At 44.6% G+C, this 26,597-nt stretch overlaps 1 protein-coding gene across 1 annotated transcript in view; it reads left to right on the top strand.

Moving 5' to 3' along the window:
* The window catches only part of CDHR3 (cadherin related family member 3), a 107,043-nt gene that overhangs the window by 11,064 nt on the left and 69,382 nt on the right, over positions 1–26,597 (top strand). The window contains exon 2 of the mRNA XM_066589313.1: positions 4,003–4,090. Coding sequence (XP_066445410.1) covers positions 4,003–4,090 — 88 coding nt within the window. The remainder of the gene's footprint in view (positions 1–4,002; positions 4,091–26,597) is intronic.

Here is a 26,597-nt window from a genome sequence, read left to right as displayed (position 1 = left end):
TCGCGCAAATGAATGGCAATGCAACGAATTTCGGCACATTTACTTTATAAGACGCAGCAACTTTTTCCCCCCACTTTGGTGGGAAGAAAAGTGTGTCTCATAAAGCGAAAAATACGGTATATGAGTTTGAGCACTTTTTTGTTCAGTTTTTCTGGTAAATTATGCTCTAGTCAACCTGCAATACCAGAAGGTAGTTGGCAGCATGGACAGGGGTCCTTCCCAGAGGCGTCCATGGAATGGCCCCTAATGTGGAGAGCTATAATGCCACCTCTTTGCCATCCTGGCACCCAAAAACATTGGGTGAGGAAGATAAGGTGGCAGCCGACTTAGCAATCTCAGGTTCTGTCTGTGGTTCCTCAGGAAAGTTATGTGAATTCCTATAGGAATAAACAAGAAACAGTATAAGCAATAAGTTTGGAACAATGGCTGGGCTGTTGACAAAGTGAAACACAGGTAACTAGGGATGAGCGAGCGTACTCGGAAAAGCACTACTCGCTCGAGTAATTTGCTTTATCCGAGTATCGCTGTGCTCGTCCCTGAAGATTCGGGTGCCGGCACGGAGCAGGGAGCTGCAGGGGAGAGCGGGGAGGAACGGAGGGGAGATCTTTCTCTCCCTCTCTCCCGCCCGCTCTCCCCTGCTCCCCGCTGCGACTCACCTGTCAGCCGCAGTGGCACCCGAATCTTCAGGGACGAGCACAGCGATACTCGGATAAAGCAAATTACTCGAGCGAGTAGTGCTTTTCCGAGTACGCTCGCTCATCTCTACAGGTAACATATACTTCTATTATGTAAGGAAGGCCAGGCAAGTATTATGGAGCTCCTAATGGAGCCTACATTGTGTTGATTATGCGGCCGCAGTTTAGTGAATGCCTTACTTTCATGTGACCTTTCAAACTTTGAGCAATGGAACTTTAGAAAACTTATGTCAGTATAAGCTTACTCTTCTTACGATCTTTTTCTTAATGCTGGTGTATGCTTGCAGCAATTTGAAAATACCCTAATTGCTAAATGAAAACACATTAGTCTGTAAATCAGCAGTAAAAAAAAACCTAAATATGTCCAAGGGTATGTTCACATGTGCAGGGTTTTATAATGCAATTTTTAAAGCTAAAATCAGGTGTGGATCATAAATAGAAAGTTAGTATAAAACTAAGATGCTATTTTTTAATCTGCTCTGGTTTGGGCATCAAAAGTTGCATCGAAAGACGTGAACACATCCTTTTAGTTAACAGAAAAAACTCAGTCCCTTCAGGGAATATATGTTGATAAGAAAAAACAGGTGGATTACAGAACAATACTAGATTATAATTTTGGATGTCATAGGCCACACTAACAAGTAAATAGTGGCTAGCACTATTACTCAATTTAAAAACTATGAATACAATTTTAGTAACCATATAGATTTCGTAATATCTTAGAGACCAACAACTTTGCTGTCCAGTGTATGTCTCAATCTTCGCTCAGCATCCTCCCTGTTCTCTGAAACAAGTGACACAAGTCTTTGTGAAGCAAACAAGTGTGAAACAGCCATTTTCTTGGGGCTTTTGTTGTTTTTCAAGTCACAACTGAAAAAGGAGCACATAAACAACCATAATAGTCCCTTTGTCTCTGTTCCATTGCATTCCTATGCTTATTATGAGAAAGCTTCCTTTTAATTCTGGCACATTGCCAGGTATTGCAGTGCTGTCAATTAATTCAAAATCACAGATATTAGAGTGGGGCCTCATTATAGTGACTGAAAAAGTGACACGGCTCTTTGTTACAGAGTACAGAATATTCTGCATGTTCTAAGCATGCAGGGAAAAATGCACTCTAAAGAAAACATTAAAAGTCTAGGTGGCAAATGTCTAAAACAGCCACTACAGGAACCTACAAACTATTCCATAAATAAGCTTTTATGGGAAAACTTGGACTGAGAAAATGCACCCCCACACAGGACTACACTTTCCATATTGCACACCATATTACAGGCCAAAATGCCCTCGATCATCTGTCTGAGGTTAATATAGTTAGTTCATGCACCAGTTTTATAACATTCAAAAACAAAAATGTTCTTCTATGTGGTCATTTCAGTTATTAACTTCAACATCTGCTAATTGCAGACCTTTTTGAACACTTTCATGTTTCTAATACATGTGCTCTACATCTTATGTGTGCATTTTTTAAAGAAAAATTACGGAAAGAAATATAATTTTACCATGTATAAATTTAAAGCAAACAGCATTGTTGCACATCTTCGGCAGTTCCAGCACCTTGTATTGGCAAGTGGCAACAGCTCTTTCTTTTTCTTCTCTGGTCCCATCTTCTGCCATGGCTTTGCTGATTCAGGCTAAAGATCCCCTACTTTGGCTACACTGTGGTCAAAGTGGACGTTGTTCGTGGCAGCCTATTTAAAGGGGAATTGTCCTGCTTTGCCTTACAGACTGATTAAAGTTCTTACCCTGCCCTGGCTCGCGCCCTTGTTCCTTCCTCATCCCGGGGTTTGTTCGTACACTTCTCTGACCAATGACTCTATTCCTCACTACATTCCTGTCTCATCCTCTGACCTCTTGCTGTCTGACCACTTTCCTGGTGACAATCCTTGGCTCTGTCTCTACTTACATTACTACTGCTTCCATGCTACAGCCTCCAAACCCTGACTATTCTGGTTGTCGTAACATGGGACCCTTCTGCAGCAAAGTCCATACCGTCTTGGAGGCTAACCATCAGTGAAATATAATAGCCTTTTAAAATATAACCTTTAAATTATTCATATTAAAATATTAACCCACCATATATAGTAATAATGATACACTCAACCTTAATAAAGGTAACTTACAGTATGTGCTATACAGCATTCACTGATAAGCAGCATTTTTTGTGCTCTTTAAGCAGGGGACCCCTGGGTGGTATTCAGGCCCTCAGCAGGTTTGAAGGATAGGGGTCTTACTTTGGCCTTTGCTCCTTTTGGTAGATCTGTTTGCACAGCTAACATCATAGGGGCACTCGCAGGGAATGGGCTCCAAAAAGTTGTATCCATGTCACTGCAACTGGTCCAAAAGTATGGAGGTAGGCCCAGGTACATCTCTGTAGCGTAAGGGGCAATGGTTTGTGATGTGACAGAGGAATGACACAGGCCTAGCTGCTATAAACTGTTTATTCAACAAATAGATTGTAATATAACTGTCTTTTAAATGTCCGAGCTAGTCGGAGGCAATCAATGTCAACATTGCTTAACCAAACATAGAACACCAGCAGTCTTTGTCTCGTCATATCGGGACTGGTTCATAGTTAGTCACCCACGTGTGGCTCAAAGCTGAATGCAGTCATTTAAATAGCTTCCTCAGTGTCAAGATGGGCACAACAACAAGGCACTTACTACAAACTCTAGTATGAACTATGCGGCTGTAATGCAGGTGAGCGTATTTATGATGCTTGTGTGCCGCAGATATCCCACCTTCCCTTGTGATTCCTCACAGCCAATAGCAACACAATATCCAGCCACAATCTAAAATATACAAAAGACAATAGTATTTACCAACACAGGTCGCACTTATGTAAGAATTGCTATAAGCACTACTGTATCATGCAAACATTCCTGGAGCCCGTTACATTATGAACCAATAGAAAAAAAACGTGGCATAATCATACATATGCTCCTTACACATTACAAGACTGATCTTCAAGGCCGATTCCTCTGCTGTCCACTGCAAAGAAATTGCCTTAAATGCCATTTGCCATCTCAACCTCTGTTCCAACGCATTTCCCAGTTGATAGCTGATTCATTCAGGGGATTTTCATGTGTGAAGTTCTGTAGCCATGCTGCAGTCAAACACCACAATATGTATAATCGTGCCAGTACATATTGTGGTGTCAATGCCAGCAACATGGAGGGATCAGACCCCATCCCCTATTCCTCCCCACAAACTGGGGATGCTCTTCTAAGAGCAAATCGCTCTGCTTGTAGGCAGGAACACTTTTAGGGATATATTAGGGTTATCCAACATCCCTCTCTCACCATAGGTCTAAAGCTATTAATGACTGACCCCCAACAGCAAGTAGAAGCTGTCAGAGCACTGAAAAAGCTGCTTATTAATGAATATGATGCATGGTACATATTTTAAGCAATCATTATTTAGACTGAATTTATCATTGCTACCATGTATGGGGGTTTAATATTTAAATATGACTGAGCAGAGGTTATATTTTAAAGGGCATTATATTTTGTGATCTTGACTAGAGATGAGCGAACGTACTCGTAATGAGTACTTACGCACCCGAGTACCGCCATTTTCGAGTACTTCAGTACTCGGGCGTAAAGATTCGGGGGGCGCCGGGGGGCGGGGAGAGGCGCGGCGGTGCGGGGGGGAGCAGCGGGGCGCGTAAAGATTCGGGGGGCGCCGTGGCGGCACGGGGGGTAGCAGGGGGGGAGCCCTCTCTCTCTCCCTCTCCCCCCCACTCCCCACTGCTACCCCCCGTGCCGCCACGGCGCCCCCCGAATCTTTACGCGCGAGTACCGCTGTACTCGAAAATGGCGGTGCTCGGGTGCGTAAGTACTCGTAACGAGTACGTTCGCTCATCTCTAATCTTGACATTTTTGTCCTGCTGGGTTGAAACCAGGAAGTTCTGTTCTAGGTGAACTTGCTAGGATAAGACCAGACAAGCCCTTAGACCAGTGATTCCCAACCACGGTGCAGCATTACCCTGTGGTGCCATAAGAACCCATCAGATGCATAGCAGGCTCTGCTTGCGGCAAGGTCTAATAGGAAGCCTCTGAATATATTAGCAACAGGCACAATACAGAATACTACATCAGCAGTGCAATGTATTTTGCAATCAAAGGCACAATCACCTCTTAAAATTCCCTTTAAAAAAAGCATTTTAAAAAAATGTCAAGATGTAATACAAAAAAGTCAAAAAATACCCCACGTTCTTTCTTAAAAACCTTACCTTTTTATGGGAAAAGAAACAAAACCCGCACAACTGGTATTGCTTTATTTGTAATGACTAGAGATGAGCGAACGTACTCGTCCGAGCTTGATATTCGTGCGAATATTAGGGTGTTCGGGATGCTCGTTACTCGTAACGAGTACCACGCGGTGTTCCGGTTACTTTCAGTTTCCTCTCTGAGACGTTAGCGCGCTTTTCTGGCCAATTGAAAGACAGGGAAGGCATTACAACTTCCCCCTGTGACGTTCAAGCCCTATACCACCCCCCTGCTGTGAGTGGCTGGGGAGATCTGATGTCACCCGAGTATAAAAATCGGCCCCTCCCGCGGCTCGCCACACATGCCTTGTGACTTAGCTGAGGGAAAGTACTATCGTGCTGGAGCTGCTGTAGGGAGAGCGTTAGGAGTTAGTGTAGGCTTCAAGAACCCCAACGGCCCTTCTTAGGGCCACATCTACTAGTGTGCAGTACTGTGTTAGCACAGTATTTTTTATTTTTTTTTCCAAAATTGGATCTGCAGAGCATTGCGCCCTGCAATAGAGACAGAAGTGGGGGTTAGGCAGGGAGAGTGTTAGGAGTTAGTGTAGGCTTCAAGAACCCCAACGGTCCTTTCTAGGGCCACATCTATCCGTGTGCAGTACTGTCCAGGCTGCTGTTAGCAGTGTTGCATTTTTTTTTTCTTTCTCAAAACCGGCTGTGCAGAGCATTGCACCCGGCATTAATACTACAGGGATAGAATTGTGTAGGCAGGGCCAGAAGACATACATTATTCATTGAATACACGCAGTGTGGGTGTTCCTTGTAAAAAGCAGGGAAAAAATTCTATTTGGCCTGCCTCTTACAGTACTCAGGGCTCTGTGTATGTGTGTGCTGTGCGCTGAACGTTCAGAAAAAATCAGACGCAGTCAGCTACGTTTTACCGCAGGCGTGCGGCAATTTTTTTCCTGCATGGGAAATCCCTGATCTGCTGTAGGTAGCGAATTACTTTGCATCACTGCAGTTCTGGGACAAATTGGCAGGGCCACAACACAGTTATTAAACTTAGTATTCATTGAATACACGCAGTGTGGGTGTTCCTTGTAAAATGCAGGGAAAAAATTCTATTTGGCCTGCCTCTTACAGTACTCAGGGCTCTGTGTACGTGTGTGCTGTGCGCTGAACGTTCAGAAAAAATCAGACGCAGTCAGCTACGTTTTACCGCAGGCGTGCGGCAATTTTTTTCCTGCATGGGAAATCCCTGATCTGCTGTAGGTAGCGAATTACTTTGCATCACTGCAGTTCTGGGACAAATTGGCAGGGCCACAACACAGTTATTAAACTTAGTATTCATTGAATACACGCAGTGTGGGTGTTCCTTGTAAAATGTAGGGAAAAAAGTATATTTGGCCTGCCTCTGACAGTACTCAGGGCTCTGTGTACGTGTGTGCTGTGCGCTGAACGTTCAGAAAAAATCAGACGCAACCAGCTACGGTTGAGTGCAGCCTTGCGCCAATTTCTTTCCTGCCTGGGAAATACCTGCTCTGCCACAGTTAGTAACTCTGCAACAGTAAAGTTCTGTGACAGTTTTGCAGGGCCGCAACACAGTTATTAAAATTATTATTCAGTGAATAGACGCAGTGGGCCTATCCTTTTAAACAAAAGGGAGAAAAGTATATTTGCCCTGCCTCTGACAGCCGTCAGGGCTCTGGGTACGTGTGTGCTGCGTGGAGAACGTAAAAAAATCAGACGCAACCAGCTACGGTTAAGTGCAGCCTTGCGCCAATTTCTTTCCTGCCTGGGAAATACCTGCTCTGCCACAGTTAGTAACTCTGCAACAGTAAAGTTCTGTGACACTTTTGCAGGGCCGCAACACAGTTATTAAAATTATTATTCAGTGAATAGACGCAGTGGGCCTATCCTTTTAAACAAAAGGGAAAAAAGTATATTTGCCCTGCCTCTGACAGCCGTCAGGGCTCTGGGTACGTGTGTGCTGCGTGGAGAACGTAAAAAAATCAGACACAACCAGCTACGGTTGAGTGCAGCCTTGCGCCAATTTCTTTCCTGCCTGGGAAATACCTGCTCTGCCACAGTTAATAACTCTGCAACAGTAAAGTTCTGTGACAGTTTTGCAGGGCCGCAACACAGTTATTAAACTTAGTAGTATTCATTGAATACACACAGTGTAGCTTGTCCTTTGAAAAACAAGGGAAAAAATTGTATTTTGGCTGCAGGCTTGCGCGACTTTCTTTCCTGCCTGGGAAATCAAATCACTGGTAATACACCATGCTGAGGGGTAGGGGTAGGCCTATAGGACGTGGACGCGGGCGAGGACGCGGAGGCCCAAGTCAGGGTGTGGGCACAGGCCGAGCCAGTGTGGTGGCCAGGGGTAGAGGCAGGGCCAGACCGAATAATCCACCAACTGTTTCCCAAAGCGCCCCCTCGCGCCATGCCACCCTGCACAGGTCAAGGTGCTCTACGGTGTGGCAGTTTTTCACAGAGACGCCTGACGACCGACGAACAGTGGTGTGCAACCTTTGTCGCACCAAGATCAGCTGGGGAGGCACCACCAACAGCATGCGCAGGCATATGATGGCCAAGCACCCCACAAGGTGGGACGATGCCCGTTCACCGCCTCCGGTTTGCACCACTGCCTCTCCCCCTGTGCCCCAACCTGCCACTGAGATCCAACCCCCCCTCTGAGGACACAGGCACTACCGTCTCCTGGCCTGCACCCACACCCTCACCTCCGCTGTCCTCGGCCCCATCCAGCAATGTCTCTCAGCGTAGCGTCCAGACGTCGCTAGCGCCACAATTTGAGCGCAAGCGCAAGTACGACGCCACGCACCCGCACGCTCAAGCGTTAAACGTGCACATTGCAAAATTGATCAGCCTAGAGATGCTACCGTATAGGCTTGTGGAAACGGAGGCTTTCAAAAGCATGATGGCGGCGGCGGCCCCGCGCTACTCGGTTCCCAGTCGCCACTACTTTTCCCGATGTGCCGTCCCAGGCCTGCACGACCACGTCTCCCGCAACATTGTACGCGCCCTCACCAACGCGGTTAATGCCAAGGTCCACTTAACAACAGACACGTGGACAAGCACAGGCGGGCAGGGCCACTATATCTCCCTGACGGCACATTGGGTGAATTTAGTGGAGGCTGGGACAGAGTCAGAGCCTGGGACCGCTCACGTCCTACCCACCCCCAGAATTGCGGGCCACAGCTCGGTGGTGGTATCTGCGGCGGTGTATGCTTCCTCCACTAAAGCACCTTCCTCCTCCTCCTCCTCCAACGCAACCTCTGTCTCGCAATCAAGATGTGTCAGCAGCACGTCGCCAGCAGTCGGTGTAACGCGGCGTGGCAGCACAGCGGTGGGCAAGCGTCAGCAGGCCGTGCTGAAACTACTCAGCTTAGGAGAGAAGAGGCACACGGCCCACGAACTGCTGCAGGGTCTGACAGAGCAGACCGACCGCTGGCTTGCGCCGCTGAGCCTCCAACCGGGCATGGTCGTGTGTGACAACGGCCGTAAGCTGGTGGCGGCTCTGCAGCTCGGCAGCCTCACGCACGTGCCATGCCTGGCCCATGTGTTTAATTTGGTGGTTTAGCGCTTTCTGAAAAGCTACCCCCACTTGTCATACCTGCTCGGAAAGGTGCGCCAGCTCTGCGCACATTTCCGCAAATCCCACACGCACGCTGCCACCCTGCGGACACTGCAACATCGGTTTAATCTGCCAGTGCACCGACTGCTGTGCGACGTGCCCACACAGTGGAACTCTACGCTCCACATTTTGGCCAGACTCTATGAGCAGCGTAGAGCTATAGTGGAATACCAACTCCAACTTGCGCGGTGCAGTGTGAGTCAGCCTCCTCAATTATTTACAGAAGAGTGGGCCTGGTTGGCAGCCATCTGCCAGGTCCTTGGAAAATTTGAGGAGTCTACCCAGGTGGTGAGCGGCGATGCTGCAATCATTAGCGTCACCATTCCTCTGCTATGCATCTTGAGAAGTTCCCTGCAAAGCATAAAGGCAGACGCTTTGCGCTCGGAAACAGAGCCGGGGGAAGACAGTATGTCGCTGGATAGTCAGAGCACCCTCCTGTCTATATCTCAGCGCGTTCAGGAGGAGGAGGAGGAGCATGAGGAGGATGAGGAGGAGGGGGAAGAGACAGCTTGGCCCACTGCTGACGGTACCCATGCTGCTTGCCTGTCATCATTTCAGCATGTATGGCCTGAGGGGGAGGAGGAGGAGGAGGAGGAGGAGGAGGATCCTGAAAGTGATCTTCCTAGTGAGGACAGCCATGTGTTGCGTACAGGTACCCTGGCACACATGGCTGACTTCATGTTAGGATGCCTTTCTCGTGACCCTCGCGTTACATGCATTCTGGCCACTACGGATTACTGGGTGTACACACTGCTCGACCCACGGTATAAGGAGAGCCTTTGCACTCTCATTCCCGAAGAGAAAAGGGGTTCGAGAATGATGCTATACCACAGGGCGCTGGTGGACAAACTGATGGTAAACTTCCCATCCGACAGCGCTAGTGGCAGAAGGCGCAGTTCCGAGGGCCAGGTAGCAGGGGAGGCGCAGAGATCAGGCAGCATGTACAGCGCAGGCAGGGGAACATTCTCCAAGGCCTTTGCCAGCTTTATGGCTCCCCAGCAAGACTGTGTCACCGCTCCCCAGTCACGGCTGAGTCGGCGGGAGCACTGTAAAAGGATGGTGAGGGAGTACGTAGCGGATCGCACGACCGTCCTCCGTGACGCCTCTGCCCCCTACAACTACTGGGTGTCGAAGCTGGACACGTGGCCTGAACTCGCGCTGTATGCCCTGGAGGTGCTTGCTTGTCCTGCGGCTAGCGTCTTGTCAGAGAGTGTGTTTAGTGTGGCTGGGGGAATCATCACGGATAAGCGTACCCACCTGTCAACCGACAGTGCCGACAGGCTTACACTCATCAAGATGAACAAAGCCTGGATTTCCCCAGACTTTTCTTCTGCACCAGCGGACAGCAGCGATACCTAAGCAATACGTAGGCTGCACCCGCGGATGGAAGCATCGTTCTCTCTCACCATCCAAAACGGGGACATTCCTGCTTCATCAATCTGTGTATAATATTCCTCCTTCTCCTCCTGCTCCTCCTCCTGAAACCTCACGTAATCACGCCGAACGGGCAATTTTTCTTAGGGCCACAAGGCTCACTCATATAATTTATCTAAACAATTTTTATACGTTTCAATGCTCTTAAAAGCGTTGAAAGTTTAACTTGAACCAATTTTTCATTAAACTGGGCTGCCTCCAGGCCTAGTTACCACTTAAGCCACATTACCAAAGCGATTAATAGGTTTCACCTGCCATCTTGGTTGGGCATGGGCAATTTTTCTGAGGTACATTAGTACTGTTGGTACACCAATTTTTGTGGGCCCTCGCCTACAGTGTAATCCAATTAGTTTTTTGCCCACCTGCATTACAGCTGACGTTACATCAGCTGTGTTGGGCACTGCAATGGGATATATTTATGTACCGCCGGTGGGTTCCAGGGAGCCACCCATGCCGTGGGTCCACACGGAGTTGTAACTACATGTGTCCACTTCTAAAGAGCCCCAGTCTGACTGGGGCATGCAGTGTGGGCCGAAGCCCACTTGCATTAAACATGACATTACCTCAGCTGTGATGGGCAATGCAATGGGATATATTTATGTACCGCCGGTGGCTTCCTGGCACCCACCCATGCTGTGGGTCCACAGGGAATTATAAATGCATCTGTTTCCACTTGTAAAGAACCCCAGTCTGACTGGGGCATGCAGTGTGGGCCGAAGCCCACCTGCATTAAGCACGACATTACTACCTCAGCTGTGTTGGGCACTGCAATGGGATATTTCTATGTACCGCCGGTGGCTTCCTGGCACCCACCCATGCTGTGGGTCCACAGGGAATTATAAATGCATCTGTTTCCACTTGTAAATAAACCCCAGTCTGACTGGGGCATGCAGTGTGGGCCGAAGCCCACCTGCATTAAGCACGACATTACTACCTCAGCTGTGTTGGGCAATGCAATGGGATATTTTTGTGTATCGCCGGTGGGTTCCAGGGAGCCACCCATGCTGTCGGTCGACAGGGACTTCACAATAGGGAGTTGTACCTGCCTGTGTCTATGAATTAAAAAGCCCGGTCTGACTGGGGCATGCAGAGACACCTTGACAGAATGAATAGTGTGTGGCACATAGGTTCCCCATTGCTATGCCCACGTGTGCAGCTCCTGATGGCGGTGGCACAGGATTCTATTTCTCATTGCTTCTGTACAGCATTGTGGGCTATCGCCCCGCCCCTTTTAAAGAGGGTCGCTGCCTAGCCGTGCCAACCTCTGCAGTGTGTGCCTGCAGTTCCTCCTCATGGCAGACGCACTTCTAAATAGACATGAGGGTGGTGTGGCATGAGGGCAGCTGAAGGCTGCGCAGGGACACTTTGGTGTGCGCTGTGGGGGGGAGGGGGGGTTGGGCAGCATGTAACCCACGAGAAGTTGCAGCGGAGTGTCATGCAGGCAGTGATTGTGCTTTGTTGGAGGTAGTGTGGTGCTTAGCTAAGGTATGCCATGCTAATGAGGGCTTTTCAGAAGTAAAAGTTTTTGGGAGGGGGGGGGGGGCCCACTCTTGCCGCTATTGTGGCTTAATAGTGGGACCTGTGAACTTGAGATGCAGCCCAACATGTAGCCCCTCGCCTGCCCTATCCGTTGCTGTGTCGTTCCCATCACTTTCTTGAATTGCCCAGATTTTCACACAAGGAAACCTTAGCGAGCATCGGCGAAATACAAAAATGCTCGGGTCGCCCATTGACTTCAATGGGGTTCGTTACTCGAAACGAACCCTCGAGCATCGCGAAAAGTTCGTCCCGAGTAACGAGCACCCGAGCATTTTGGTGCTCGCTCATCTCTAGTAATGACCCAAACTATAAAATTATACTATTTATCCTATGTAAAAAAAACAATGCCAGAATTGCTGTTTTTTTCACTCACCTACCAAAAAGCAGGTTAAAATTTGACCAAAAAGTCACATGTATCTAAAAATGGTACCAATAAAAACTACAAGTCACCTGGGAAAAAAAGCTTCGTACAGCTCTGTCGTCAGGAAAGAAATAAGTTAGAGTGGTTTCACATCTCCACTCGAGATTCTTCTTTCCTGCTCCATCCAGGGAGCAGGATGGTGAATCCCTGCAAATGAATTGTTCCGTCTCTAAATGGAACTGAACAGAGACGGGCAGACCCTATTGACTATAATGGGATCCATCCGCTTTCTGCCCAGCTGCCTGGCTTTTGGATAATAGGAAAAAGCACTGCATGCAGAGCTTTTTCTTCCGGTATTTTCAGCCCCATTTGTGATGGCACCTCTGGACGGCGGTTTTGACACAGATGTGAAACCAGCCTTATGGGTAATGCAGTGATGTAAGAACAAGCTATAAAAGAAAAAGGTTTCTATTGCACAGAATTAGTAAAACTTATAACTATATAAATTTGGTATCACTCATTGTGTTGACCCATAGAATTAAGTTATATTATACTACTGTTATGTTCATGTGGGCAAATAGGCACCATGACCACATGAACGTGATACAGAAACACGGCTTAGGACCAAGGGACCGAAAACGAACAGAGACTGGACATACTGGCAGAAACACCAAACAGGACAGAGAACTGCAAACTGCAGACTGGACACACGGACAGCCATAACATAGGACAAATGGCCAACACACTTGCCAAACAACCCCGCACGCTAAAGCAGATGGATTAGCTGAATATAAATATGAGGGATTAGTTCGTGAATTGGCCAAGTCACTTAAGCCGTGAACCCAATGATCAAGGGTCCTCATATGTCACGGTCCCTACTCTAACGAAACACATGATCCAGCAGCACAAGACACAGTTCATATAGCAACACACTAAGGTTGGCATGCAACACAGAACAACCACAGAACCGGACCATCCACACCTGATGTCTGGCCACCTGCACAGACACTGGACTTGACACTGTTCACACACAATATTCACAAAACACAAGCCACACAGCATCTGCAACACAAAAAGAAACATGACTGCTTAACCTGGACACCAAACAGACACTGAAAGGGGCCTATATTTATATATGAACTCAGACCCTGGGGATTGGCTGGCAAGAGCAAACCACACCGAGCCAGATAAACTATCCCTCACCTGTGAAGGTGTGCACCTGGAACCTTGTAGAACAACAGACTCTAGCAGCACAAACCTGACAACTACATGGTGAATGTAAAAAAAAGATTAATAAAAACAAAAGCCAAAATTGCTGATTTCTGTTCATCCACCTCCCTTAAAAAAGTCATATGGCACCAATGAAAGTAACAAAAAGTCCAGCAAAAATTAAGGCTTAACACAGCTCAATCAACAATTTTGGGTGTTGGAATGCAACTAAGCCAAAACAAATAATTTTTTTGTTTAAAAGTGTTTTTATTGTGCAAAAAAACCAAAAACAACTATACGGCCACTTTCACACGGGCGACAAAATAGTGCAATTTTGCCGCAATGTGATAGCACGAGAAAATGCATGTATGTAAAGCCCATGCTTTCCAATGGGTTCCTTCACATTAGCGATGTTTTCTCTGATGCTATCTTGCGAGAGAAAAAAATGCAGCATGCTCTATCTTGCCGTGATATGCAATTTTTTTGTAGCCCATGTTTCCCTATGGAACCTCCTTGTTTATCGCATCGCACGAACTACCGATTTTTGTGCAATGCGTTTTTAACATTAGAAAGTCCTATTAACTTTTGCGATAAAAATAGCAGCTGCGATGTGATGCAAGATTCTCACAAAAAAGCTGTGATATCACTGAAAAATCGCGGGAACAAAGAAACGATTTTCTCACAGCAAAATCGTTGTTGCCCATGTGGAAGAGGCCTAAATGTAGTATTGTTATAATCATACTGACCCAGAGAATAATTTTATCATGTTATTTAAGCAGTATGGTGAATGGTGTAAAATATAAAATGCAAAAATTCAATTACAGAATTGCTCCTTTTTTACCCATTCCCTTTATAAGAAATAGTTAAGAAAAGTTTCACAATACATTATATGTACCCCAACATTGTGCCATTAAAAATACAACCAGTGCCAGAAAAAAAGCCCTAATACGGCAATGTCAATCGAAGAAAAAAAAAGGTTCTTATTCTTGGAATGTGACAATGGAAAAAACTAAAAGCACTTAGCCCCTTGAGGAAAGCCATTTGTTTCTGTTTTTCATTTTTTCTTTTTTTGTCCCCACTTAAAAAAAAATCATAACTGTATTTTTCCATCAACATAGCTCTCTCAGGCCTTGTTTTTTATGCGACGAGTTCTAATTTTCAATTGTACCATATAATGTACTGGAAACTGTTCAAAATTTCTAAGTGGACTGCAATGGGAAAAAATGTAATTGGGCCATTTTTTGGGGGGGGGGGGCATTTTTTTTTATCGTGTACACACTTGAAATTGCATAATAACTTTATTCAGTGGGTTAATACTATTATAACAATACTAAATTTATATAGTTATTTTTGTTGTAGTACTTAAAAAAATGAGCTAATGTTGTCATTTCTGACCACTACCTTTATAATTTTCCATTAATGCAGCTATGTGATAGCTTGGTTTTTACAGAACCACCCGTGGTTTCTATTGGTACCTTTTTGAGTTACGTAAGACTTTTTGATCACTTTTTATCACATTTTTTATTAGAGACAAGGTGGCCAAAAAAGTTCAGTTAAGGAATTTATTTTTCTGATGGCATTCATTGTGCAGTAGCCCGGAATTTTAATAGATCAGACATTTACAGATGTGTCAATACCAAATATATTTTATGGGGTTTTATTTTTTTCAATATGGGAAACATTTTTTTTCACTTTTAATAATTAGTTTTTGTAATTATTACATTTCTCTCTTCACTTATTTCTTTAATCCCCCGAGGGGATTTGAACTTGTGATTGTCTGATTGCTTATACAATATTCTCCAATATTTCAGTATATTGTATTTCTGCAGGCATTCTATTAAGATAGGCAGCGAGAACATCTTGACAGTCAGAAATTAATAGTGAAAAATGGGTGGCAGTCCTGGAGGCCTTCACAAGACCCCGAGCTGCCATGACACCCGAACGTCACCCTTTAATCTCATTGTGTGGGGGATTATGTAGGCCATTTAAAAGCTGATCTGGCTATTTAAATGCCTCTGTCAGAATTGGCAGTGGCACTTAAATGTTTCACAGCCATATTGGAGTTCTCTATGACAGCTGACACCCGATCTCAACAGCTGTGATTAGACAGTTGACAACCATCATGTATGGAGTGTGGTCAACCGACGAACCTGCTCTATACAAAGCCCAAGCACACCCAATATACATGTACATTGATGTCGCCAAACAGTTACTTATTAGGGCCCAAAATAGACTGGTCACTAAGGAGTTAATTCCAACACAATACCAGCATACTCATACCTAAACTAAACTAAACTAAAATCAGCAGCCTAAGAGTTTTTTTTTTGTCTTGATGCTGCATTTCAGAATCTCACCTATGGGGGGGGGGGAAAACAAACTTATAGCCCATATGAAGGAATCTCTAGGAGCCCATAATATTCCGCAGTGAAGCTATCCGCCACCAAAATCCATATGTCCTAGGGCTTCTACCCACTAACTTTTTTTTAACGCTGTGATATCGCTGCGTTTTTTAATGCGAATGTCAATCACATCGCACAAAAATCACAGAAGCACAAACTTGCGATTTTTGTGCGATGTGATTTTAACATTAGAAAGTCCTATTGACATTTGCATAAAAAAAACGCAGCGATATCGCAGCGTAAAAAAGCACTAGTGGGTAGAAGCCCTAACATGGATTTTGAGATGGATTTGCAGCAGAATCTCTGCAGATTTGCAGGGGTGACATCATCATTGCACACGACTTTTCTTTTCTCTCAATTTAAAGCCTTTTAAAGTTCCTTACACTTGCAGTGATTGAGGGTGAAGTGATTTTCTTATATGATATGTTATATAATAGTTGTTTTCCTTTCAGAAGACTTGCTTTTGTTGTATATTATAATTTCCATAGAAGTCAGAAGTCTGAATACATTACTTTTGAGCTCAACCAAAAGAAACACACTAGTTCGATGGCTTCAATATCTCTTGTCCTGAGCCTCAGGGGAGTTCTCGAGCTCTCTTCATTATAGACAGCATTTCTACCATCTGTTCCTTTAGTACTAGTTTTTTTGAACAAAGCTTCTTTGAATTGCGCAGCTCACACCCTCATTGAGATTGCACATGGCAACGTTTACATTGTATAACAGATGTGTATATTTTCCACGGCTCAATTCAGTTCTTCTATAGACCAGTGTCTGCAGGTGGCATCCTTCTTTCTTGATAACTTCTTTAGAACTTTCTGGATAACACTTTCTGCAGAAGTCCGGTTATAAAGATCACTTACCAAAGTACAAATAACGCGGGCCACAAAGCAGGGCTGTTTACATAAGAACCATACAATACTCCAGAAGCAATACCTTTGGAAAATCAGTCCTTTTCAGGACTAGCAATTTCAAATTTAGTCTTATACTACTTTAGATACATTATTGTTAGTATTTTTATTACAGCCCAAAATGATAAGGATAAAAATTAGATGAATTATATTTGTATATTTATGTACTGTATATATGCAATATAAATATGTAAACTATATTACTCCATTAATTAGTACTAATACTACTATCACTATAAGCCTAGGTTCACACAGGGCGGATTTGCCGCGGTTCTGCCGCAGCAGATCCGCCCGCGGCCGCTAATCTCGGGATTAGCCAGCCATGTGGACGAGGTTTCTCAGAAACCTCGTCCACACGGGACGGCTAATCCGCTGCGGTAAATCCAGTTTCAAAAGAAGCAGCATGTCTGTTTACTTTCGTTTTTTTTTAAATTTATGTCACGGCCGCGCTCTCCTCTATGGGAGAGCCGGCCGCAACGGAAAAGCATGCGGCCGGGGCGGTTCTCCCGTCAGAAATCTCGTGGTTTTTGCTGCGGCCAAACCACGAGATTTCCGACGGGAATCCGCCCTGTGTGAACCCAGCCTTACTGCTATCACTAACAATAATAAATCTACATAGATTTTTGGGCATGCTGCAGATTGTTAAGTTTGCAACTAGGCCTGCAAGTCATTGATTTACTGCAGAATTCAACTGGGGATTTCATGCATGTAAAATCCAACATCCATTGTAAAATCTGCAAGTAATAGGACGTGGATTCTGCCACCTTTGAACGTACCCTTTGGCCTCATGTCCACGGGGAAAATCAGATCCGCTGCAGATTCTCCATGGAGAATCTGCAGCGGGTCCCTCCTGCCCCGCGGACATGAGCGCTGAAAATAGGAATTTAAAGCATTTACCTTTCCGTAGCGGGCGGCGAAGGTCAGCTGTTCCTCACGGCCGGATCTTCATTTTCGGCCGGCGGATGAATTCCTGACGCCGGCGGCACGTCGCCGGCACGTCGTCGACGTGCCGCGCGCATGCGCCGGGCACATCCGCCGAGCCGAAGCAAGGGAGATGCGGCCGTGAGGAAGAGCAGAGCTTCGCGGTCCGCTGCGGGTGAGTAAATGCTTTTAATTCCTATTTTAGGTCTCCCGCGGATCCGGACGGCTTCCATAGGCTTCAATAGAAGCCCGCGGGAGCCGTCCCCGCGGGAGACCCGCATGAAAATGGAGCATGGTCCAGATTTTTTCATGCTCCATTTTTTTTTAAATGCCTTTTATTGACGATCCGCGGGTATTTATCTACCCGCGGGTGGTCAATGCATCCCTATGGGGTGCGGATCCGCGCGCGGGAGATCCGCTGCGGATTTTAAATCACATTTTGCCCGTGGACATGAGCCCTAATTGTGCTATATCAATACAATTCTTTAATTATTATCATTACTGCTATTGCAGCATCCCGTACTGTGACCCCGGACACATGGCCTACGCTAAGGAGCTGGGAGGGCAAAATGCCGGCTAGTCACGGCGGCACTTACCATGCTCCCTCCCGGAGGGACGCACGCAACCAAGGCCAGGGCAGCGCTGGGCCTCTTCCGGACACCGCTAGGATAGGGATGCTCAATAGATGGTAGAACAGGGAAAGAGTTTGTCACGGGTGATGCCACCGTTTCAGGTACACACCAGAATGAACTTCAGACAGATATGAAGTACCTCAGGTCCCTGGGAACGGTCAGTGCCTGGAATAAACTTTACTTGGCAAACTTCAACAATACAAGGCACAATTTAGGGCAATGACAGTGCAGAAATTTAATAGACTTGACCAGTAGTACCTCCACACGGTGGGTGACCCAGACTTCAGAACACCCGTGCGTGAATGACAAACTTAGGAGTACCTCCACCCGGTGATCCAGACTTCAGAACAGCCGGATGTGAAAGACAAAATGGGTATACCTCTACGAGGTGATCCACCAGCTCCGGACAGCCACGTAGGAAATTATCATGTAGACAGTATCTCTGCACTGGGCCTTGACAAGCACTCACTCACAGTTGCTCTCACTCTGCTTAGGTGGTGCTCACTCCTTCCTCCTCACATGCACATCCAAGCTGGGAAAACCTCTCCTCCTCTTCCATGCTTCACTACATGAGGGCTAAAGGTACCCCCATGTAGCTGGACCTTTTGACTACGACTCCAGAAGACATGGACTCTCTACCCGCTCTCAAACACTTACTTTTATAACTTCTCTCACACCACATGACAGGATATAAATTGATACATTTACAAACAGTCTCCAGGCTTTGCAAACACTTAACCTCTCACTTGCTGCAGCTGTGCAATATACATAACAGAATTACAAGACAATTTTGCACAGAGCATCTACATAAGACATACATGTATGACATTATAGAGGGGGCCAGGAAAGCATGTACTGGGCCACTGCACTATTACTAATAAAAACACTAGAAGTAATAGTACAAATACTACTACTTATAAACATACATGAAATTAGTATTTATAATATATACTAAGTTACTATTGAATTTCATGCCCGAGTGCTAACATTTCAAGGAGATTTCAAAGTATTATCAGGTGCTAGTTCCTTTTTGTTCTAGTTATTTCAGTTAGTATGACGTATAGATTAAAGGGAACCTGTCATCAGGTCCATGCTGCCCCAGACATGTATAGGTATGTGTAGCTCGTCCGTGTATGTTTGTTTTATTCTGAAATGCTGCTCTGTTTCAGAACAAAGATAGTTTGAAGTATGACTCAGAAGGGAGCTGGAACGGAGCTTCAAGTCGAGGGAAAGGCTACGCCAGCGTCTTCCCACCCACATCATGCAGAATGACAGCTCTCTTCCTATACACAAAAGGGGAGAGAGTTGTCACGCTACAGGTTTGCTTTAATGGGTTTTTTTTGGGACTAAAGCAATGAAGACCTATCCTCAGGATTCATCTGATTAAGCTGCATATGGAGGCAGCGACACATGTCAAGATCCTCCAGTTCCGCAGTATAATGGGTCTGTTGGTTTGACACTTTATTTTTGCCATGTGTCTTACATTTCACTATACATTTCTTGTTCCATCTGTGTGATCATACTAGAGGAGATGCCATATTTATACACACTTCACTGGAATCTACTTCTCCATGCAGGCTTATTATGCATATTGAAAAGGCTAGACCCTTCATTATATAAATCTTTATTTGTATTGTGAGATTTATTTCATCCTCCCTAATTACTGCATTGTTTGTCTACAAGATGCACTTTTTAGCAAAAAAAGTCTTGCCAAAAATTGGCTGTGTTTAAGGCTGGTCTCTCAAACCTGGATTGTGGATTCTGTGATCACAGTCCGCACAGACAATCTGCAGTAAAATGCGGGCATTGATCATCACATTCATACATAATATACCAAATCAACCTTTACCAGGGGAGAAGCTTCTGTTTACGAGGAGGTGGGAAGTGGACTTTCAGATGGAGATGACTTCTAGTAGGTGGCAGCACTGTTGCTCAATGATCTCTAAAGGTATCCTACACAGAACATATTTATTACCTCTGAGATTGCACCATTTGTATCCATCTTCCTCCCTCCTATGCTTCTGAGGATGCTGAGAAATATGGACTATGCTCCATATCTCGTGGACCTGCCCGGAGGTTGATGGATTGTCGCAAGTTCTTAATCTACTAAAACATTTGTTTGTGGGTCCAATACCTAAATCTCCCACAGCTTTCCTCTTGTGAGATTATATTCCACGATTCAAATTTCGTGCCCATGAACTTATTCAATTCACGCCACTACCCGCAGCCCATATACAATTACGTATAGGCTGCGGGTACCCACGTCTTCACTAAGCGATGGCGCGAGAAGGACAGACAAACAAAAAAAAAATGTACTACACATGACCACCTGTGAGCCTCCACGGTCATATGCAATACAGTAACTTGCCATACGCAGGCTCACTAGACGGGTTCACAGTTGGAATCCACCCGGCCTTATACACTGAAGTTCATCCAGCCTGTAGGTCCTCCTGAGTGCAGAGAACTATAACAAATAAAAGCAAGTCTGAAGGACATTTCTGATGTTACGATCCTGTGACCAATCAGATGCGTGGAAGGAGTCATACCTGGCCAGCAGGAGAGCACAGCAGGAAAGGAAGGTTTTCACGCTCACTGCAACAGTCACTATTATACCCTTTATTAAAATTAAACAACTGCCTGTAGAAGGACTGTGTGTAACATAGTATGCACCGCTGTGTGTATGTAACAGGCTCTGTGTTTATAGCATAGCTGAGCTGTGCACACATATAAGAGATGGACACACCAATATAAGGGGAAGTTCGTACACAGCAGAATTGTGCAACTTCAGCTGCATAATATACACCTAAATTCTACAACAATCCTGTTAACAAACACTGCTTGCTCACAATGGAAAAATCCATAGCGGAAAATAGTCTTGGTGCAGATTTTCAAATCCGCAGCATTCTCTGTTGCAGAAAAGCCGTGGGGAAAATTCACACCAAATGAAGACATGTGGATTTTGGTACTGATTTACTTGAGTAAAATTTCTTCCATGTCTGCACATCCCCTTACAGAAGTGGACTATTGCCTGCTACCCCACACACCTACTCTAGATTTCTAAGAAATAAGGCGCTACACTGGACACCAAAGTTAGTGACATTTACTCCTCCTCTTTCTTAGAACACCCGATAAGTTTTAATTAGTATGAAATATTTTCTTTCCTATTTTTTGTTGTCTAAACCTAGGATTAGTCTTAGGACTTCAACAGATGAACATAACCGCAAATACGCTCGCCAAAACAGAATGTGTTTGCACATAGACAAGGGTTGTCCTCAGGGTCACGCCCTTCCTCTTGATTTTTTTTTAACCTGCCATAGGCAGTTTTCTGTGTAACACACAATGATAGGGCAAGTCCTATCTTTTCTAACACAGGATTCATGCGCGAGAAATATGCTCATGAGAATGCATCCATTGACATCACTAGGTTTGTTTTGTCACATTTTGCGGTCGTGAGTTTCACATGCACAAACACGTTTATCTGTTTAAGCCCTTATAGTCAGAAAAATGCAGTATATAATTTTTGGAGGTTGAGTTTTGAATCCTTTTAACATTTTTTTTTATCCTTGTTTTTGTGGTCCTGATATAATGACTAAGCTTATTTTTTGGATTCATATGTATTTATTTGTTGATTAAGCCAATTTCTTCATGTGTTATTGTTTTGTTTTTCTATCCTGGGATAGGTCATAAATATCTGATTGGTGTGATCTGCCGCTTGTGACCCCCACCAATCAGTTGAGTGTCACAGCAATTTATCAGGTCTGTGATATCACATTCAACAGTCACATGTCCTGAGAATTGCTTAGTCCACCTCAAATGAATGCGAGTGAAGTACAGTACCAGGGCATAGCCACTATGAAATGTATGGCGCTGTACCTGGTATGCAGTGAAGTGATAGAAGCGCTTGCCCAGGCACATTGGCCACTTCAGACAGTTGACCAATGGGGGTCCCGAGTGTCAGACCCCCTGGAAAATCCCTTTAATTAGAACAGTTAGTTAAATTGAAACATTTTGATGCGCTTTTTATGCGCTCGTCTGATAAATTATAGAACAAAAAATCGCAGATCGCACCTATCTGCGATCTGCGATTCCTGTTCTCTTCTCTATATGCGCTCAATGGGGCCGGAGGCAGCAGCGCCGACCCCATTGAGAACATATAGAAGACAAACCATTCTTCTCTTCCACAGCTGTAACAGCTGTGGCAGAGAAGAACGATGTTTGCCCATTGAATTCAATGGAGCGGCAATACAGCCGCTCCATTGAAAGCAATGGGCTGCCGGCGTGCGCGGGGTGAATTGTCGGGAAGGGGTTAAATATATAAGCCCTCCCCTGCAATTCATCCTAAAATGTGTTAAAATAAAAAAAAATTGTATACTCACCTTTCCGCTGCAGCCGGAGTCCAGCCGCGGCCGCTGTCAGTTCTCCTGAACTGCTTCTCTGCACTATTCAGCCGGCGGGGCTTTAAAATCCCCGCCTGCTGAATGATCTGCCTCTGATTGGTCACAGCCCTGACCAATCAGAGGCCGGTTTCACTCACACACCCATTCATGAATTCATGAATGGGTGAGTGACTGCTGCCTCTCAGCGCTGAGCCAATCAGGGGCAGGTCTGACTCACATCCATTCATGAATTCATGAATGGGTGTGAGTGAGGCATGCCTCTGATTGGCTCAGCGCTGAGCCAATCAGGGGGCAGGTCTGACTCACACCCCCTTCACACCTACTGCAGGACGGCCGCACGGAGCTCCGGCTGCCGGGAGAAGGTGAGTATACAATTTTTTTTTATTTTAACACATTTTAGGATGAATTGCAGGGAAGGGCTTATATATTTAAGCCCTTATCGACAATTCATCCCGGGCTCGCCCGCAGCGCATTGCTTTAAATGGAGGCGGCTCTATTGCCGTCTCCATTGAATGCAATGCGCTGGACAGCTCCGGCCCGTTTCTAATGAAACGCGGCTAGAAGCAGATTTTCGGGCGATTTGCGGGTGACTTGCGCGCACCGGTCACGCGATTTGCGGATGCGCATCCGTCATGCGATCCGCAAATCGCGCGAAAAAACGCCCGTCTGACTAAGGCCTAAAATGTAAAGCGAATCATATATTTTCAGTAGAAACTAAGCAGGTATTAAATAGGAGAATCTGATTCTTAATTTCTCCAGATTTTGGGTATAAGGCTTCCTACACTTTTTTTTAACCACACACAATACTTTGGCTCGCATGTTGTTATTTAGACATCTTTTTTTGTTCTTGTGTTTTTTTATATCCTGCAGGAAAGCCTATGAAAAATGACAGGAAAAAGAAAGAAAAGCCAAATCTAGAGCCTGCTGCAATTACAAAAACACCATTGACCCAAAGAATGCACAAGACTTGTAGGATTTCATAATTACCTAATGGCCCTACAGCAAACATCTAGACATTACAATAGTGAAAAAACCTGCGTACCCAGAGTACATAACACCATTGACCCAAAAAGGGTCCCATAACAGGAAAATGGCAGGAAAAAATAGCACATTTTTGGAGTGCATTTCATAATTTCCTACTGAACTACAGCTAACATCTGGATACAGTCTATCTTGCTGCGAGAAAAACTAGCAGCAAAGGTTTGTAAGAAATGTGGCTTTTAGCCAAAAAGACAAGGTGACAAATATCTAAGATCGAGGTTTTACACACCAGTCTTAGATTAGTGACAACAGATTAAGAGGCACTAGCCCCTTATTACGTTTGGCACATGTGGGTCCAGCTATGCGCCATTTTCTGAAATTTATGGCAAGTAGATTTGCACTAATTCATTATAATAAATTAATAAATTTGAGGGGCCATGGCTCACTCCATCCTTTCCCATCAAGCCTTGCACACTTTACAAAAAAATGGCAAGGGTGGTGTTAAAAGCAGAAAAGCCACATATTTTTGCACAAGTCGGACTTAAAAATTGTACACCTTTTAATGGCAAAATTCTGGTGTAAACATGTTTTAGCAATGTATGTATTGGGGTTCGGCAAGGATAGTCACTCAGACAATCCATATAAAGTCCATCCAGCTTTATTTTATTCCAGCAACAGAAGATTTTGTGTAGAAATAGCCCCTTGTAGCACATGGACTTTGTGCAATAAACAGAAATAAAACACTCGCCGGGCTGGGCACTAACTAGACAGAGCTTTACTCACCTAGTAATAACATGCAGCGTTTCCAAGCAACCAGTCAGCATTCCACAGTGGACTTCTGCTCACTCCCAGGCTCTCACCCATACTGCCTGGTATAGCAGTCTTTTATGTCATAGTAACCAGTTCAGTGGAGACAGCTGAGCCGACCAGGAACCAGGAAAAAGTCCCATACTGGAGTGAGAGAGGGAGTGATGTGTGCCACTACCAACTACCCATCACTCCAATAAAAATCCAGCCACATGTGAAACCCACCATATTTAGGGTGGTTTTATATACAAGAGTTTTGGGGGAAAACAGCTCCAGGTCTTCTGTCAGTTTTTCAACCAAAGCAAAAGAAATGGGAAATACAAAGAAAAGACTTACCTTTCTTTCTGCTGGATCCACTTCTAGCTTTGTTTAACAAAATTTGTATTACTTTTTCAGAAAGGTCAAAACATATAAATCATGACTTTCAGCATTAAATTCATTTAAATAGTCAGGGGGTTACAAAGTTGAGCAAAATGTCCAGAATTACATACCAGGTATTACTTCTTACGGAGTAAGGTGAAGTAAAATTCAAGGTTTCCTTCCTTTATTAGATAAACTCCTAGTAAAATAAAATAGACTCAGCTTGAATAGACCTGTAACAAAAGAAACATTTAGGGAGAGACAAATATTAAGACAGTGGGGAAAACAGATAAGGGGAAGATCATGAGGAAAAGGCAGTTTGGTTATGCTTGTTGCTTGTCATATCAGTGCATCTGAGTTGAAAAGATAAAGTAAACTCTTCTGTTGATTAGCTCAGTTGATATATACCTCATAAATTTGTTAGGGAAGTAGAGGATATATTTGAAGATGAACTAGAATCCCTTGGGAGAGTCAAAGATCTAGCTGTTGGGTTCCATAGACACATAGTGAGCGACTATTGGTACCAAGATGACCAGATTCTTTCATATACCACTTCACAGTCTGCAAGAATGGCCGCCGGTTTCTCAATTTTATTTTAACTAAATCAACACTTACTGATGTTTTACTGCAGGAGCGAGCGATTGCTGTACGTGCAGCTAGGAAACAATAAGATACCCATTTATGTGTGTGTTTGGGGATGGTGGGAATATGTTTGCCCAGTAAAGCTTCCCAGAATGATTTTTGTAACAAAGTATTAGTAATAGAATATATAAGGGTGTATACCTGAATCCAGAACCTGCAGAGCCTAGAGCAGTTCCACTAGATATGTAGAAAGGTTCCCTCCGCTCCGCATCCCCTAAAACATAGACCTGAAGTCTCTGGAAACATACTGGAGATTCTTTTAAGAACAAGATAGCAACGCATAAGAAGTTTATAATCCACTTCTGTAATTGATACGTTAATAGAAAGCTTTGCAGTTGATGTTGCGATTTTATGCCACTCAGAAATCGTCAGTTCCTCACCTAGTTCCCTTTCCATCTCCGCATATAGGGGAGTTTGTCCTTGGGTGTTATAAAGTTGTATTATAATTTGGCAATTATTCCAGGGCCCTGGCATTTGTGTTAAAAAGGCTTTCAAAGATAGTTAATTCAGCCAGATTTCGTCGATATTTGGTAAGAGCCAATACATAATACTTAATTTGCTGTAGACGAAAAATCTCCTTGTTTGGAATGGAGTGAACAGCACGAAAATACTCAAATTGTCTGAAGCCTAGTCTATCCACAAAATCAATCATTCTGGTAAGATCTCTGGCCACCATCCAAAGTTGTTTTTTTTCATACCAGGAGGGAAGGCCGGATTACCAAATATACTGGACATGGGGAGATGTTTAGATATCAGGCTATGTCTGTTTGATAATCTATCCCAGGGTGCCAGGGAAGAAGACAGGACCGGGTTCAAGATTGCTTTTTTGTATTCCATTCTGTGCCAAAATATACCTTCCAATGATTGGGGCGTAGCTGCCTGTGTCTCAGTAGCTACCCATTAAGGCTTATCATGACGGGAGAAAATGGAGGTTAATTGTGCTAGCTGAGCTGCCTGGTAATATTTAATGATATTAGGGACCCCCAAGCCTCCCACACTTTGAGGCGCATATAGGGCAGACTGTTGGACACACCTGGATTTGTTCGACCAAAATAAGGTAAACAATTTAGATTGTAAACATTTCAGGTCTGCTACTGGGATGGGAATGGGCAAAGCATGGAAAAGATATAGAATTTTTGGAAGCCATGTCATTTTAATAGAATGGATTCTGCCTAATCATGATAGATTGTAAGAAGCCTATGTATTTAGATCTTGTTCTAGATTTTTAATCATGGGGGAAAGTTAGCTCAGTGTAATGTCTCAAAAGATCCAGTGAGACATATGCCCATAAGGAAGGCTTTTGTGACCCAATGAAAACTAAAGTTAACTCTCAATAGCTTAAGCAAGGAAGGGGGTAAGTTTAGGTTTAGAGCCAGCAATTTGGTATCATTAACTCTGAGACCTGAAATCGCACCAAACTTATCCAGAATTTGATATATATTGG

This window comes from Eleutherodactylus coqui, chromosome 2, assembly GCF_035609145.1.
Source record: "Eleutherodactylus coqui strain aEleCoq1 chromosome 2, aEleCoq1.hap1, whole genome shotgun sequence".
In the NCBI taxonomy this organism is placed as follows: domain Eukaryota; kingdom Metazoa; phylum Chordata; class Amphibia; order Anura; family Eleutherodactylidae; genus Eleutherodactylus; species Eleutherodactylus coqui.
Note: the sequence above shows the minus strand (reverse complement) of the source record. Positions and strands in the feature narration are given on the sequence as shown.